The 17,242-nt window shown below is 46.9% G+C and overlaps 1 protein-coding gene across 1 annotated transcript in view; it reads right to left on the bottom strand.

Annotated features, from left to right (window-relative positions):
- Nucleotides 1–9,968: 9,968 nt before the first annotated feature.
- Nucleotides 9,969–17,242, bottom strand: part of C3H1orf94 (chromosome 3 C1orf94 homolog) — a 30,081-nt gene continuing 22,807 nt past the window's right edge. Inside the window, exons 7-8 of the mRNA XM_027538262.1 lie at nt 16,311–16,507; nt 9,969–10,353 (exon numbers count right to left, since the gene is read on the bottom strand). Coding sequence (XP_027394063.1) covers nt 10,278–10,353; nt 16,311–16,507 — 273 coding nt within the window. The 3' untranslated portion in view covers nt 9,969–10,277. The remainder of the gene's footprint in view (nt 10,354–16,310; nt 16,508–17,242) is intronic.

Consider the following 17,242-nt stretch of genomic DNA (forward strand, 5'->3'; position numbering starts at 1 on the left):
TGATGCCTGGAAAGATTGAGGACAGGAGGAGAACGGGGGACAGAGGATGAGATGGTTGGGTGACATCACCAATGCAAGAGACATGAACTTGGACAAACTTCAGGAGAGGGACAGGGAGGCCTGGCGTGCTGCAGTCCATGGAGTTGCAAAGACTTGGACACGACTAGGTGACTGAACAACAGCAAGTGACTTAAACAACGGAAATTTATTTCTTTTAGTTCTAGAGTCAAGAATGTCCAAGGTCAAGGTGCCAGCCAGATAGGTTTCATTTTAAGGTCTCTTCTCCTGGCTTGAGGGGGCCACCATCTGGCCATGTGCTCACATGACCTCTTCTTTGTGTGTTTGTGGAGAAGAGCAAGCTCTATGATGTCTCTTCTTTTAAAGGCATTGATCCCATCATGAGGGCCCCGTCCTCTTGACTTCCCAAAGGCTTCATTTCCAAATACTTTCATATTGAGGACTAGGGACTCAACATATGGATTTGGTGGTTACATGGACATTCAGTCCATAATAGGGCTTGAAAAAGTGTTAGTGTTTCAGTCACGTAAGACTCTTTGCCACCCCATGGACTGTAGCCTCCCAGGCTCCTCTGTCCTTGGAATTCTCCGAGAAAGAATTACTGGAGTGGGTAGCCATATATCAGTTATTAGGCCTTCATTGCCTAATAATCCTGAAACTCTGCAAACCACGTTTCTACTTTGTCTGATGGATCTGTTAGGCTCTGTGAAGCAGGGGCCCTCAAGGGAGATCCCAGGCTAGAAGAGGAAGAAGGAACTTGATCATTCCTGTTTGGCTCCTATTCTGATCAGCATCACTCTAACAATGACAACTTGGCTCAGTAGCAGCATCTGCAGTCAGCTTACTATTTTTCCATAATACTTCACGTACTTCAGCAGTACGTGAACCGTGAACTTCCAGATGTTCAAGCTGGTTTTAGAAAAGGCAGAGGAACCAGAGATCAAATTGCCAACATCTGCTGGATCATGGAAAAAGCAAGAGAGTTCCAGAAAAACATCTATTTCTGCTTTATTGACTATGCCAAAGCCTTTGACTGTGTGGATCACAATAAACTGTGGAAAATTCTGAAAGAGATGGGAATACCAGACCACCTGACCTGCCTCTTGAGAAACCTATATGCAAGTCAGGAAGCAAGAGTTAGAACTGGACATGGAACAGACTGGTTCCAAATAGGAAAAGGAGTACGTCAAGGCTGTATATTGTCACCCTGCTTATTTAACTTATATGCAGAGTACATCATGAGAAATGTTGGGCTGGAAGAAGCACAAGCTGGAATCAAGATTGCCAGGAGAAATATCAATAACCTCAGATATGCAGATGACACCACCCTTATGGCAGAAAGTGAAGAGGAACTAAAAAGCCTCTTGATGAAAGTGAAAGAGGAGAATGAAAAAGTTGCCTTAAAGCTCAACATTCAGAAAATGAAGATCATGCCATCTGGCCCCATGACTTCATGGGAAATAGATGGGGAAACAGTGGAAACAGTGTCAGACTTCATTTTGGGGGGCTCCAAAATCACTGTAGATGGTGATTGCAGCCATGAAATTAAAAGACGTTTACTCCTTGGAAGGAAAGTTATGACCAACTTAGATAGCATATTCAAAAGCAGAGACATTACTTTGCCAACAAAGATCCATCTAGTCAAGGCTATGGTTTTTTCCAGTGGTCATGTATAGATGTGAGAGTTGGACTGTGAAGAAAGCTGAGCACCAAAGAATTGATGCTTTTGAACTGTGGTGTTGGAGAAGACTCTTGAGAGTCCCTTGGACTGCAAGGAGATCCAACCAGTCCATTCTGAAGGAGATCAGCCCTGGGTGTTCTTTGGAAGGAATAATGGTAAAGCTGAAACTCCAGTACTTTGGCCACCTCATGCGAAGAGTTGACTCATTGGAAAAGACTCTGATGCTAGGAGGGATTGAGGGCAGGAGGAGAAGGGGATGACAGAGGATGAGATGGCTGGATGGCATCACCGACTCGATGGACGTGAGTTTGAGTGAACTCTGGGAGTTGGTGATGGATGGGAGGCCTGGTGTGCTGCAATTCATGGGGTCACAAAGAGTCGGACACGACTGAGCGACTGAACTACTATGAACTACTATTTTTCCAGTACTTGCAGAACCAGTCTCACTGAGGCTTCTTAGAACATTAACACCAGTAATCTGATGCCTCTTCCTTAAAGATATGGGTTCCTATTCCCAGGGAGCCTTTTCTGAGTTCAGAAACACTAGCACCACCCAGACATTTTCTGTTCCCCAGATTCACATGTCTGAGCTTCAGTTCCTCACGTCTCCTCCTCTGCTTCGTCTGCTGCTGCTAAGTCACTTCAGTCGTGTCCAACTCTGTGCAACCCCATAGACAGCAGCCCACCAGTCTCCGCTGTCCTTGGGATTCTCCAGGCAAGAACCCTGGAGTGGGTTGCCATTTCCTTCTCCAATGCATGAAAGTGGAAAGTGAAAGTGAAGTCGTTCAGTCATGTCCGACTCTTAGCAACCCCATGGACTGCAGCCTACCAGGCTCCTCCATCCATGGGGTTTTCCAGGCAAGAGCACTGGAGTGGGTGCCACTGCTTCTCCGCTCCTCCTCTAGGCCTCTACATCTGAGTAAGCCTGCCTTCTCTTTGGATGGCAGCTGTTTTGCAGTTGCTACTTCTGTGTCACCCTTGGAATTTCTTTTTCTTTTCAGGTAGAGTTAAAAATTATTTATATTAATATTTTCTTCTGTTAAAATAACTAACATGGTTCTGTCTTCTAGTGACTGAGAATGGGGACTTGACAGAAAGACGCAATCCCCCAAAATATAGATAGGCCACTCTCACTTTCTCTAGGCCTGTTTATCTCCCTGTAAAGAGAAGCAAAGGGTAAATGTTTCATGGGTGAAACTGATCCCACTAAGCCAATATTTTCCTTTTCTTTCAGTGGCAGCTGGGAAGTATGGTTGTGGCAAGCAAAACCTTCCTTGTTCAAAAGTTTTTCTTTATATTTAGCTCTGTGAGGGCAGAGAATAAGATTATCCAATTATGTAGCTCAGGACTTAACCCAATGTCTGGTGTAAGGGGGGCATTCAATAAATGTCTACTAAGTGATGAATAAATTGAAAGATGGATGGATAAATGGATTGGTAGATGGAAAGATGATGTTATCTTGAGAATATCTAGTAGTGGAAAGAAGTCTTTTTGAAGGAATGGAGTTATTTCATTTTTGAGCATGTCATATAGGATTAGCTTTGGTTATGTGTGAAAGAAGTGCTTCCCAGGTGGCTCAATGGGTAAAGAATCCACCTGCAATGCAGAAGACGCGGGTTCAATCTCTGAATCAGGAAGATCCCCTTGAGGAGGGCATGGCAACCCACTCCAATATTCTTGCCTGGAGAATCCACAGACAGAGGAGCCTGGCAGGCTACTGTCCATATCATTGCAAAGAGTTGGACACGAGTGAAGCGACTGAGCACATATGCACGCATGTGAAAGAAACTCAAAATAATGGTGGCTTTTCAAAAGCGTTCGTTTTCTTTTCATGTAAGCAAAGTCCAGGGACAGGCACTTGCGGCCTGGCCTGGCACCACAACAGTCTTTGGAGACTCAGTCTTCTCTCTTGTTGCTCCATCAACTTTATCTCCGATTTCCAGAAATCACACATAACACTTCTGCCTACATTTCATCTCATCCACCAGAACTAAGTCACATTTTTTGGGTGGTCATGTGCCAATCTGAAAGGGGGAGTTCTATTACAAAGAGGGGAAGGAGGAAATATATATTTGATACCAACTGGAAATTCCTGTCTTAGGGAGGGATGGATAACACAGAACTGAGGATGCCCTCCCAAAGGAAGGAGACAAGAGAACTTGAAGTCCAGGAGGAGTTGCTCCAGATGAACTCCACTTTCTGTAGGGCTGCTTACCCCAAGTCTTCAGTTCCTGCCTCCCACTTCTCCATCCGTGGCTTAATACTGGAAGAAGATCTTTTGGCCTTAGCTGCCTGAAAGCTTAACAGCCATTAACCATGTGATATCTGTGCCGGCAAAGTTCATTCACTCTGGGCCATGTTACTAGAAACAGGGAAGTGACAGGAAAAGGGGGTAAGAATATTGATTTGAGTCACTTACCACATGACCTTAAATAAGGTCCTTAATCACACTGAACCTTAATTTCTACAGTTGTAACAGCTCTATTTACCACAGGTTATTGGAGTGACATTTGATAATAAATGTGATGTATACAGTGTTGTGTCTGTTCCAGCATAAGCACTAAATGATTAGTTGTTGCTGTTGTTCCGTCCCTAAGTCGTGTATAACTCTTTGCAGCCCCATGGGCTGCAGCACACCAGGCTTCCCTGTCCTTCACCATCGCCCAGAGTTTGCTCAAGCTCATGTCCATTGAGTCGGTGATGCCATCCAACTGGTCATCCTCTGTCGTCCCCTTCTCCTCTTGTCTTCAATCTTTCCCAACATGAGGGTCTTTTCCAATGAGTCAGCTCTTTGAATCAGGTGGCCAAAATATTGGAGTTTCAGCTTCAGCATCAGTCCTTCCAGTGAGTATTCAGGGTTGATTTCCTTTAGGATGGACTGGTTTGGTTTCCTTGCTGTCCAAGGGACTCTCAAGAGTCATCTCCACCACTACAGTTCGAAAGCATCAGTTCTTTGGTGCTCAGCCTTCTTTATGGCCAACTCTCCCATCTGTACATGACTACTGGAAAAACCATAGCTTTGACTGTATGGATTTTTGTCTGCAAAGTGATATCTCTGCTTTCGAATACGCTGTCTAGGTTTGTCATAGCTTTACTTCCAAGGAGCAAGTGCCTTTTGTTTTTATTTTATTAAGTATTTCAGGAACCCACAATTTTGCTACTCCTCACTTAAACCACACATGGACTATCATTAGTTTTTAAATTTGCAAATACAGAATGTTCTGAGGAAAGAGTCTGAGGGGGTTGTGACTTGAAAATGTATCAGATGAGAATTAGTTGCAGAGGCCAGGGATGTAACATGTCAGATGTCACTTATCTGATGTTCTGAACTGAGGTGGCTATCTTGCTCTCATATATCCTGTTAATAAACTCTTTCATTGTAACTATGAGTTAATGTCTACGTGCAAAATGCATGGGGGAGGTGCCGTGTCTGTCTTCCTCACTGATGTATCCTTAAGAATAAGATTCTGTGATTGTATGCTGAATGGAGGGGAGAGTTGGTTGGAAGACGTGGGATCTTCAGTCCCTTCCCAGACTTCAGGATCCCAATTCTTGAGTCCCAGTTGCCACCACTCTGCATCCATTTCTGGAATTCTCCGAGAGATGAGTAGAGTCAGGGAGTACAACGTGTTGGAAAGACTTTGGGCTTTGGCTCCAGCCCTCCCTTAAGTTTCCTCCTAAAGAATTTCTTAGGGAAAAAAAATCCATAGAGGCCTATGAGAATCTGATTCTTAGACATGCCAGGATGGGGACTGGGGCAGTGGGCTCTAGCTGTGTAGCAATGCAGCTCAATACAACTTAACAAGTGTTTTTGATAAGCACCGTGTGCCAGGCACCACACCAGATGCTGTTCTGCATGCATTTTTCCCTTTTTTAAAAACGAATACTTATTTTCATTAAAGTTAAACACACCCATTTTAAAAGCCAGATAATGCTATTCACAACAGCCAAAACACAGAGACAACCTGAATGTGCATCGCCAGATGAGTGGGCAAAGAAGACGTAGCACATGTGCACAGAGGCATATCAGCCATAAAAATGATCAAAATAATGCCATTCGCGTCTACCTGGATGCAACCAGAGATTATCATACTAAGTGAAGCAAGTCAGAAAGAGAAAGACAAATACTAGATGATATCATTTATGTGTGGAGTCTGAGGTATGGCGCAAATGAACCTATCTAGGAAGCAGAAACAGACTCACAGACATAGAAATCAGACTTGTGGTCGCCAGCAGAGGGGGTAGGTGGGGGAAGAAAGTATTGCAAGTTTGGGCTTAGCAGACAAAAACAATTATACGTAGGATGGATAAACAACAAGGCCCTACTGAATAACACAGGGAACTATGTTCAATATTCTGTGATGAACCATAATGGAAAAGAATATTAAAAAGGAACGTCTAAATGTGTGTAACTGAGTCACTTTGCTGTACTACAGAGATCAGCATAATGTTGCAAATCACTGTGTGTTAGTGCTCAGTCGTGTCCATCTCTTTGTGACCCCATAGACTATAGCCTGCCAAGCTCCTCATCCATAGCATTCTGCAGGCAAGAATACTGGAGGAGGTAGCCATTCTCTTCTCCAGGGGATCCTCCTGACCCAGGGGTCTTCCGCATTGCAGGCAGATTCTTTACTGTCTGAGCCACCAGGGAATCGCCCCAACTATACTTCAATACAAAAAAAAAAAAAAGACAAATAGTTTTCAAAGAATCATAAACAAGGCTGTGATTCCCACACCACCATCCATAGGTAACTGCTGCTCATAGGTAACTCAACGTTCCTGGAGCTTTCTTTATTCTGGAGTTTGCTTCCAGATTTCCAGAGAATTATGGGAATTCCACTATCTCTCAAGTCATCTGTTTGGGATATTACCTACTGATTTCATACGATGACAAAAAGATGCAGCTCTTTTCACACCCCCTTCTTCACCTCCATCCTCCCACTATAGTTATCACACTAATTTTGGTTAAATCCATATTTGGGTTTTTTATTATGATGATCACGTAAATATTGTTCACTGCTGAGTTAATAACAATTGTTTCATTTCTTATTTGAATTTATAGCTAAATCTTCCCTCCCCTACAAACCGCTATAAAACAGTTCTCAATACAATTTTCCACACAGTCAACTCTGCCAGAATGATCAGTCATTTTCTTCTTCTCCAGCCCCTCACGGCACCCACCCCTGCCATCACCACCAACACACCTCTTATCTGAGGCCTCTAATTCCCTGCTCTAATCTGGGCTGGCAATGGTGTGGCTTTCCAGGTTTTGCTTCATGGTTCTTGAGCTAAGATCTTCTTCTTTCATCCTCCCAGGAATTTCCTCAGCCTCCCTCCCACTGAGGGCCACGTCTTCTGTCCTGGTTGACCCACTTGTCTTATGGGGCACATGGCTTCCTGGCAAAGGTTCAAGGAGGTCCTGACAAAGGTTCAAGTTTTTGAGGTTCTGCATATCTGAAGACACCGTCATTCTACCTCCACGGATGAGAGTCTAGTTTTCCATTAGAAGTCATTTCCAAGTGAGAGTGGACGTGTGGACACGGGGGGGTGAAGGAGAGGGCGGGACGCACTGAGAGAGCAGTGTTGGTGTGTACACACCGTATGTGCAGAATGGCAAGTGGGAAGCTGCCGTGTAACACAGGGAGCTCAGCCTGGCCTCTGTGATGACCCAGAGGGGTGGGACTTGGTGGGGTGAGTAGGAGGGAGGCTTAAGGGGAGGGGATATATGTATACATATAGCTGATTCACTTTGTCGTACAGCAGAAACTGATACAACATTGTGAAGCAATTCGACTCCAATATTTTTTAAAGTGTAAAATTCAGTGACAAAAAAAAAAAAAAGAAAATCAAAGTGGTGACAGCTCTGTCCCAGGCTCTTCTAGGTTCCTAGCAGAATGTTACTGCTGAGAAATATGAGGCCATTCTCATTTATGAACATTTGTATGTGAGTAGGATTTTCTGAAAACCCTAGGATTTTTGTCTTTATCCTTGATAGGCTGAAATTTCACAATGATGTGGCTTGATGTAGATCTTTTCCATTCATTTTGCTGAGCACAAGTCTGGGCGATTCAATCTGGGGAATTTTCTTTTGTATTCCTATTGGTACTTCCCTCCCCTCTCTTTACATTGGTCTGCCTAGAACTCCTGTTAGCCAGGTACTTGGTCTCCTGGACTGGGCTTCTCATTTTCTTACCTTTTATCTCCTATAATCCGTCACTGTATGTTTTAAAAATTCTCCTTTCCGGAAGATCTCTTTCATGCTAGCTTCCAACCCTTTCCACTGAAAAAATTAAATCAGCTATCACTGTTTTAATTTCAGAAGCACTTTCTTGTTCCGATTTTTAAAAATAATCATATGGCATATTGTCTTATTTTTAAAATACACTGTCTTCTCTTATCTCCCCGAGAATGCTATGCTTTTTCCTTTTAGTTCTTTTTACATTTTTTGGTGAGGGGTGGCTTGTGGGGTCTCAGTCCCCTGACCAGGGACTGAACCTGGTCATGGCAGTGAAATCCCAGAATTCTAACCACTAGGCAACCAGGGAACTCCCTTACCTTTGTCTTTCTTGGTGGAGATTATTTGTTTCTATTAAACATAAAGACCTTAAAAGTTGATTGGAAGCTCTTTGTGAAAGAGCATAATCACTGGGTAATTTTCACTGGTACCTCTAAGTGCCTATGGGGCATTTCAGTTTCTTCAGAGAAGTCTCCAAACCCCTGCCTCTTGGGTAAAGTGCAGCTGCTGGCTTTGGCTGTGGCTATGTCTTTCACCTAATGCCCATTTTCTATCTGTGCTCTCATCTCCACAATCCTTATGCATGCTCTGTATGTTTCTCCAGAAAAAGTGCCTCCTGTCTCCTATAGAACTGTCTGTGGCCCCTGGCTTTGTGGGGCCAGGATAGGAGATACCTCTTATTATGTATCAGCCCCTTGCTTTCATCTCTGTTCAGGCTCAGCAGCGGGAAATGGTTTGCTTCTTGTTGATTGGATCTTTCGCTTCTCCGCTAAGGCATTCACCATTACTCTACCCTACTTCTGCCTCTGCACATAGCAGATACAATTGCTGGCTTCTCTTAGTTTCGTTGAGAATGGAGTTGGTATAAATGTTCTCAGTCTCCTTGTTATTACTGTTATTTAGTCGCTGAGTGGTGCCTGGAAAAGAAATTGACTTCCAGGAACCCAGGAAGGAAGGTCAGCTGTGTCACACAGTGAAGGCAAGAGAAATGCTCTTGTGAATCCTGGACTTCAGCCCATCCTGAGACATTGGTGACTTGCATATCCTTAGCCTCTCACTGCAATCGGGACTGGGCTCCTAACGTCCCCCAGACCTGGCCTCACTGACCTCAGCCAAGGAGAGGCCAAGCTCTCGGGTGAGTATTAGGACTGGTAACAGGGCAACTTAGGACTGACAATGTTGGTCCATCTGCATGTACGTGGATCAATTTTTGAACCCAAGAGGTGGAGGTCCTTACATTAACCCTCTATTTAATTTCATCTTATGATGGTTTGCCAAAGAATAGTTCATTTCATAGACCATCCCTGATCAGTGATGGCTGCCTGGACCACCACAGGGAGAATGGTCCTGTGGCTTTGTCCAGGCTCAGAGGAACAGCCTAATGGTACCTGCCAAGGGTATAGAATAGGAGAGTTAAAGTATATGCGTGTCACTGACTCAGGACCCCTCCTCTTCTCAGATTTGTGCCTTCCATCCACGTGATCCATATGCTTTCAGCGTTCCTATCCAAGTCACTGATAACAGCTCATTGAGAATGATCCAGGGACATTGCCATGAGGGGCAGTTCTGAGACTGACCTCTAGTTCAGCATTGATCTACAATCATCAGATATCATCTTGTCTATCACGATATTCAGGATTACTTTTAGAATTGATTTTCAGGACACATTTTCCCATCTCGTATCCAAGACAGCCTTTTCTGTAAGTAGTCACCTGGACAGGGCACAGCAAGATGCCCTTCTTCTTCATCCATTCCTGAGATGCTTAAACTGGACTGTTGAGAAGTGAGTGGATCACACACAAAAGAATAGGTAAGCCCTCAAGTGTACGGTCCCTGGGGTCCCTCATTTACAGAGAAGCATTTGGAGGATGGTAGCCCGTGTCCTCAGTAAACTTTGAGTCTCCCGGGGTGGGTGGCAGGGGAAGGAGCAGTGATAATTACACGGAGCATTACAGAAAATAAACAGGCACACTCTATGTCAAGCAGCTCATACTTTTATCAGAAAATACAAACTTTCTAAAATTAAGTGTCTTACTTCTATTTTACCAACAACAACAAAAACAAAAATCACTCATGTTAGCTAAATACAGATGCATGCGTGGATGAGCAAGTGAGTATGAATCCCAGGGGGGAGCGTGTGGTCCGCAGTTTGCGTGAGGGCGGACTGTGTGCGTGTATGAGTGTTGGTCCATAGATGCATCTGGCCTTGCTGTTTTCTGTCTGTGACCTGGTCGGAACCTTGGCTTTCCAAACTCCATACCAAGCTGCTGCAGAATCCAGAATTCCAGAGCCATTAGCCCTGCTCCAGGGGCTAAGGTGGGAGGAGGGAGGTAAGGAGGAGATCTAAAAATTTATGCCATTCCCACTGGAGGAAAAGTAGGGGCTGTTCATCAGGGGCCCACCGGACGTTGAGCTGAACCTGGAGGAGGAAGAAAAGGACATCGTGATGGGACTTCCCTGGTGGTCCAGTGGTTAAGACACCACCCTCCCAGTGAAGGGGCTCGGGTTCAATCCCTGGCCAAGGAACCAGAGCACACGTGCCGCCACTAAGTTTCCATGCCACAACTAAGGAGCCTACGTGTGGCAATGAAGATTCCGCCTGCGTGTCGCAACTAAGACCCAGCGCGGCCAAATACATTTTTAAAAACTCAGAAGAGAAAAAAGGCATTGTGACAGAATTCCTGATGTTGGTGGTGATATTAGGCAAAGTAATATGTTAATGTGGGGTCTGTCAAAGACTGGGAAGATCATGACAGGCTTAGAAACTGAAAGCTTTAGCAGTAATACAAAAAGCTTTGGCTCTGAGAAAATAAAATATTGAAATGATATTATTGGAAGACAACAAAGAGCTCCTTCTGCCACTCCCTTAGGTCAGGAAGGCCCTGGCAGCCTGTAGGGACTCTGTCCAGCCTATGCTCTCTCCGTATCCAGGTCCACAGACTAGGAAGCCTCTCTGGTTTGGAGCACCTTTCCTGTGGGCCTATAGCCCCTTTACCTGCCTTAGAGGATCTTGTGTGTCCCTCAAGAAATTTCACATCAGAGAACTCAGACCCACGTCCCAGGGTGAGATTTCAGAATCCGACCACCCCAGGGCTCCTGATCCCCTTCTCAGCACCAGGTTCAATCAGGCCCTGCATTTCAACCCCAATCTGGCAAGAAAGCACGGAGGCACCCCTGACTGCCCGCAGCGTTGCTAGACCCTCAGGGAAGGAAGAGCCGAGAAGACCTGAGCCTCGATCTCCAAGAACAGAAATACATACTCTTCTGCCTTTTCTCCCTGGCACACTGCTAGTCATACTTTGGAAGAGAGTTCGAAAGCCATCTTCTCTGTGAAGCCTTCGCTGACCTCTCCAGATGGAATCATTTACTCACACTTCTGGTATCCTATTGCAATTTCTTTCCCCATCTGCTAGGATACTTTGAATGAATGGAACAGAGCTCAAGACAAATCACAGCAGAGCAAATGGCTAGATTTAGTCTAATCCAGGGATTCTCAGTCGCCTTTCAGCTGGGCAGATGCATATTACAGAAGATGCTCATGTTCATGACGCCCTCCCATGAACTGATGAATCAAAAAAGGAGCGGGGGCGGGGGTGGGGGGGCAGAAGAGGAGAGAAGCGACGGGGGCAAACGGGCGCATTAATCTGTAACGCCTCAGCTGGCGCCGGTATCCGTCGCTCACAGCGAGCAGCCGTGGCCAACCGAGGATTTGGGGTATCCGCATCTCTTCTCCGCATCTCTTCTCACTAAAATAAATTTTCCCAGAACAGGGACACTGTCTACACATTCTACACTCAGCACTCAGTCAAGGATCTGGCACGAGGTAGGGTGCCGGATAAGCGTAACCTCATTTCTTTTTCTCTTTTTCAAAAATCATATTGGAAAAGAAATTATTGGAAGTGATGCTACTATAAGGATACTCTGAATTCCACTCTGGTTTGTAAAATAAAGGCCATAACCCATATTTGAGTATTTAATAATTACCAGCAATAAATTAGTTATAACACACCTCGTATCTGTTGCCACACCCCACACATCTGAGACCTTCCGGTTGAAAAGCTCTGATGGGGTCAGCGGCCAAGGGCATGCTCTGGACAGGACGTACCCTAGAGAGCCCGGAAGAGGGCTAGTCCATGTGGACTATAGTTATTCAGGAGTGCTTGCTGGAGGAAGGGGAGGAGCTTGAACTGCCTCTCCAGCACGGTTGAAAGGTCTTGGTTTGCCTGGAACAGTTTCTCCACTGGTATTCCCAGTGCAATTATTATTTGCATTCTTTTGACTCTTAAGCTTATTACTGCTTGAAAGATATATTGTATGGTGATCCTGGACTTAGCAGAGGTCAGGAAGGGCTCCCCTCCTCCTTCCCTGAGAACACGGAGGCCACCTGCTCCTTCCTATCCCATCACATATAGTTTGGTCTCTTGGTCTCTTCTTTGCTCCTGAATCAGAGGAAACACTGACCCTCCTTGTCTCCCAAACTAAACTCTCTCCACCTAGGCCCTTGTACCCCTCCCTGCCCAGGACAGCGTCTTCTGGACCTTATTCCATCCAGCACGACTAGTAACCCCCAACACCACCCCTGAGCCCTGGGCTCCCTCTGCCCCACCCTGTGGTGCCCAGGTTTTCTTGCCATACGGTCATCCCTCCATCTCTTCCTCTGGCTCCCTCCACTTCACACTCTTCTGTTTTCCTCCCGTCTCTTAGATCCTTTGCTTGTGCCTCTCCATCTCCACAACCCCTCTACATGTTGGGAGGCCCAGGGTTCGGTCCTTGGGCTTCTCTTCTTCTCTCTGTACATGTGCTCCCAGGCGATCTTGTCCCGCCCCATGCGTCTAAACATCATCTACATGCTAATGATCCCCAAATTTATATTATCAGCCACCACTTCTCCCCTGAGCCTCAGACTCAGACACCCACCTGCCCATCGACAGCTCCACTCCTGTATCTAATGGGCATCTCAAATTTCACATAAGCAGAGCTTCCCTGGTGGTTCAGTGGAGCCACTGGCTGTGAACTACTGAAGCCTGTGCACTTAGAGTCTGTGCTGTGCAACAAGAGAAGCTCCCACAATGGGAAACCTGTGCACCACAACAGACATTAGCCCTGCTCGCCACAACCAGAGAAAAAGCCCATGCAGCAGTGAAGACCCAGCACAGCCAAAAACAAAGACATACATAAATAAAACTATTTTTAAAAATTTCACATATGCAAAAACCAAATTCTTGATCAAGGGGCCCGTGCTCTCATCATCTGGACTTTGGTACTGCCACTTATCCAGACACTCAAGTCAAAAACCTACAAATCAATGCTACTTGCTCACTATCATGTGTAAAAGAAATAGTGGGAAGTTGGTAAATAACAAAGGGAGCCCAGCCTGGAGCTCTGTGATGACCTAGAGGGGTGAGATGAGGGAAGGAGAGGGAAGAGAGGGAGGGAAGGGATGTAGATATATATACATATGTAGACATATATATATATATATATATAAAGACACATATATATATAAGTATGACTGATTCGTGTTGTTATACAGCGGAAACCAACACAAAATTGTAAAGCAATTTTCCACCAATTAAAAATAAATAAAATAGCACAGTTAAAACAAACAGAACTAGGAATCACACTTGACTCCTCTCTTCCTTATTCTACATCCAACCATCAAGTCCCATCAATTCTACCAAGAAAATAAACATTTCAGATTTTTCTCGCCTCCTTTCCAGGGTTACTGCCTCATCTACGCCTCCAGCACCTCTTGCTTGGGCAGCTATAAAGGTGCCCAGCCTGGTCCCCTCCATCAGCTCTTACTCCACAGCCCTCTCTTTGTACACTGGCCCATGTCATCTTCTTACACAGAGAATTAGAGCACTCGTGGCCGCCCACATCTCTTTCCTACCTGGCCTCGCAGACCCTCTCTAGTCTGGGCCAGCCCCTACTCTGATTTCAAATCCGCCCCGCCCTCTCCCCCACCAAGTGTGCTCCAGCTGCATTTCCCATCTCATGGCCACTGCACTTTCTATCCTTTCTGCCCAGAGTGCTCATCAACTATATATGCACATGGTTCATTCTCTCGTTTCACTCAGATCTCCCCCTTTTCCCTGCACCTGGCATGTATGATGCTTGTTTATTTCTGCATTGTCTATTGATCTTCCTGGAATGACAGAAGGAAACTCGCTGGTCTTGTTCACTGCAGTAACCCATGCCTAGAGCCAGCCAGGCACACGCAGGAGGCCACAGATAGTTTTTTGAATAAATGAACCATCCCTTTGAGGGATGCAGGCCTGCACTCCTCGCCTCACCTTTCTGACCCCACTTTCTTTCCAGCCCACCTCTCAGGCCACCCCTCCAGCCTGCTGACCGCTGCACCTCCCTTTTCTCTCCTTTGCCCACAATGTCCCCAGCTGGCCCCCAGCTCCTGCCCGCTTCTAAGGCTGCTTCTTCCTCAGTCTCCTCCCTTTCCTGTCTCTCTGAAGACAGCTCGAGACCAGGGCTCCACCCTCCCTCTTTCTGCTCCCCACCAGTGCTTCCCAAGAGCTGACCAACGAGACCGTGGGAACACGCCGCCCTTCAGCATGGCCGGTTCTGCAGCAAGTCTCTCTTCCCCTGAGCCCAGAGTTACAGCATGGAAGGGGCATCTGCCAGCCTACAGGTGGGCTGTCTGCCCTCTGCAATCTCATCTACTCTCACCTCTCTTACAGACCCTGTAGTCACCTCTCATCCCCCATCTCTCTCCCCTCTGGCCCATCAATTCATTCCAGCATTCACAGCTCTGCATCGGACCCCCAGGCCTACCAGTCAGAGCTTTTAATAATCCAAGTCTGGCCTTCCTTTTCTTATTTTCCATCTCATGCAAGGGGTAAATCTCATACCTCAACCGGGTGCCTTTATTCCCCAGGTCTCAAGTCTGCCATGCGACCTCCCACGTGAGGGCCTGAGTCTCCAGGTTGCTGCCCCCTGCCCATCCTCCAGCCCTCACTGCCCACCCAGCAGGGACCTTCCCTCTGTCCCTGGGCCACTTTGATGGCACTTTGTCATGGCACTAACATCACTGTGCCCCCTCCTCATCCATTCTCATCTCTGAAGGAACGAGCCATGTCCTATTCATTGACGGGGCCCCACAGGCTAAGTTCATCATCACTACGTGCGTCGACCGACACAGCGCTTCCCCAGGTGTGATGGTGGAACACACCATGAAATGAGAAAAGGGGAGGAGAAAAGGGATGGAAGGATGGAAGGAAGGGAGGGAGAGAAGGAAGGGAGGCCAGAGGGGAGGGGAGGGCGGAGGGGAAGAATAAGAAGAAAGAAGAGGTCACGGTCATGGGTTTCATGTTCAACTGGCACTATTGACCTTGTTGAATGTTCTCCATGCACCCTGGTAAATTAAGTAATCTGTGAATTCCAACAGTTGAGAAATCTTTTTATCTTTGTTTCTACCTTTCTTATTCCAAACAGAATAAGAAAGATGTGACTATGGAAACCTCTTTCCAGGATTTATCCTCTACAACAAGAGTTCAGGGGGAACGCTGATTGAAAGCGTCAGAGTCCGGGAAACACCCGTTGACCTGACAGGGAGGGGGAGGAAGGGAATCCTTGTCAGGCTGGGGAGTCTGGCCCCAACTCCGTAAAGGGAAGTTCTTACAGTGGGGCACAGATTCCCTGCACACGGGGACGCACGTTCTCCGGGGGGCGCCCAGGACTGGAGTCTCAGGACTGACCTGGGCCCACCTGCCTCACGGAAGTGAAGGTTTGGTGGGCGGAAATGAGCACCTGTGTTGTGTTAAAACAACAAACACAAATTTCTTACTGACTGGCATGTAGTTTCTGTGGAATTGTCAGAGAAAAAGGTTGAGTTTGTGTTGGCTCTTGGCTGCTAAGACCCTCTCCTCTGCTGTTTGGGGTAGTTTGGGGGGAAAGTGAGAGCAGTCCGATAAGCTGTGGGAGAAGCTTCAACAGGGCCACTTGCGAACTCACGGGGCTGTTGGAGAGATGAGCCTGCCAAGCAGTTCCCGACGTGGTAAGTGGGGGAAAGAGCTGTAAGGAGATTACCTGGCCATAGCCTGCTGGACACCAGGCAAATGGGGAAGGGCATATGCGTCCAGTTCCAGCGCCTGCCGCCTGCTGTGGACACACAGCTGCCTTTCTGCACCAGACTGAGGACTCTGGCCCCAGACTGGGCCCCAAAGGGGGCCCACCAGGCTCACCTCCACACCTGCTCCGTCCAGCACACACACAGCCTCTGAACACAGGCCCGGGGTCTCCCCTCCTCCCCGCCAGGGAACATATGTAACAAGGAAGCCCAGTGGGGCCCAGAGTGCCACCTCCCCTCTCCAGCAGCTTTCGGGAAGGCAGGTGGGCTTCCGGCATGGGCTGAGGACTCACCCGTATGCCGGGGGGAAGAGGTACTGCGGCCCATCTCCTGCCATGGGGGAAGGGTCTCGGGGGTTGCTGGCCAGCTTCTGAGGTGTCCTCTGAGGGTACGGATAGTTGGGCTGGACGAAGGGGATGTAGCTCATCAGGGGGGTGTAGGAAGAACGGAAAATCTGTTGTCCCATCTGCTGGGGGTTGTATGGCGTCACCTGCAGGGCCGAGAGGAGAGAGGCGCTGAGTGCAGCAGAGCCTGCTGCCTCTAAACATCACAGTCCCTCAGCCCTGACCCAAACCCCAGGTCCCACCCCTCAGCCCCTGTGGCCCCTCAGTCACTGTGGGGCACACAGAAGACACTGTGTTAGACTGGGAAAAGCACAGGGCTCAGCTTCTTTATGGGAGACCAGCAAGGTATTTAATTTATCCGAGCCTCAGTTTCCTGATCCATAAAATGGGCAAACACTATGTCCATTAGTATGGGGACTGAGTCAGTTGATATAAGTAGAGAGACTGGCACATAACCAATGAATATCATTTCCATTATTGTTTCTCTACCCTGTCTCCTAACTTTCCCTGAGTCAATAACATCTCAGAAGCCCCTGGTTCCTTGTCGTTTACAATCTCAGTCAAGGCTGCGGAGATGTGCACATCCCTGGCTTCTAGCTCAGGATCTCAACAGACCCCCAAGCCTGAGACAGCCCTGCCCAGTGGAAATTCTCATGATGGATGATGGAAATCTTCTGGGTCTCCACTGGGTACAACCCAATATGGTACCCACCAGACATAAATGTGGCTACTGAGCACTTGAAATGGGGCTAGTGGGGCTGAATTTTAAATTTTAGTTAATTTTAGTTGGTTTCAACGTAAATAGCCACACATGGCTGCTGGTTACATTAGTGGACAGTGTGAGTGCAAGAGAAATGCCAAAGAGGGAAAATGGGATTCAG

This window comes from Bos indicus x Bos taurus, chromosome 3 (assembly GCF_003369695.1).
Source record: "Bos indicus x Bos taurus breed Angus x Brahman F1 hybrid chromosome 3, Bos_hybrid_MaternalHap_v2.0, whole genome shotgun sequence".
Lineage (NCBI taxonomy): Eukaryota > Metazoa > Chordata > Mammalia > Artiodactyla > Bovidae > Bos > Bos indicus x Bos taurus.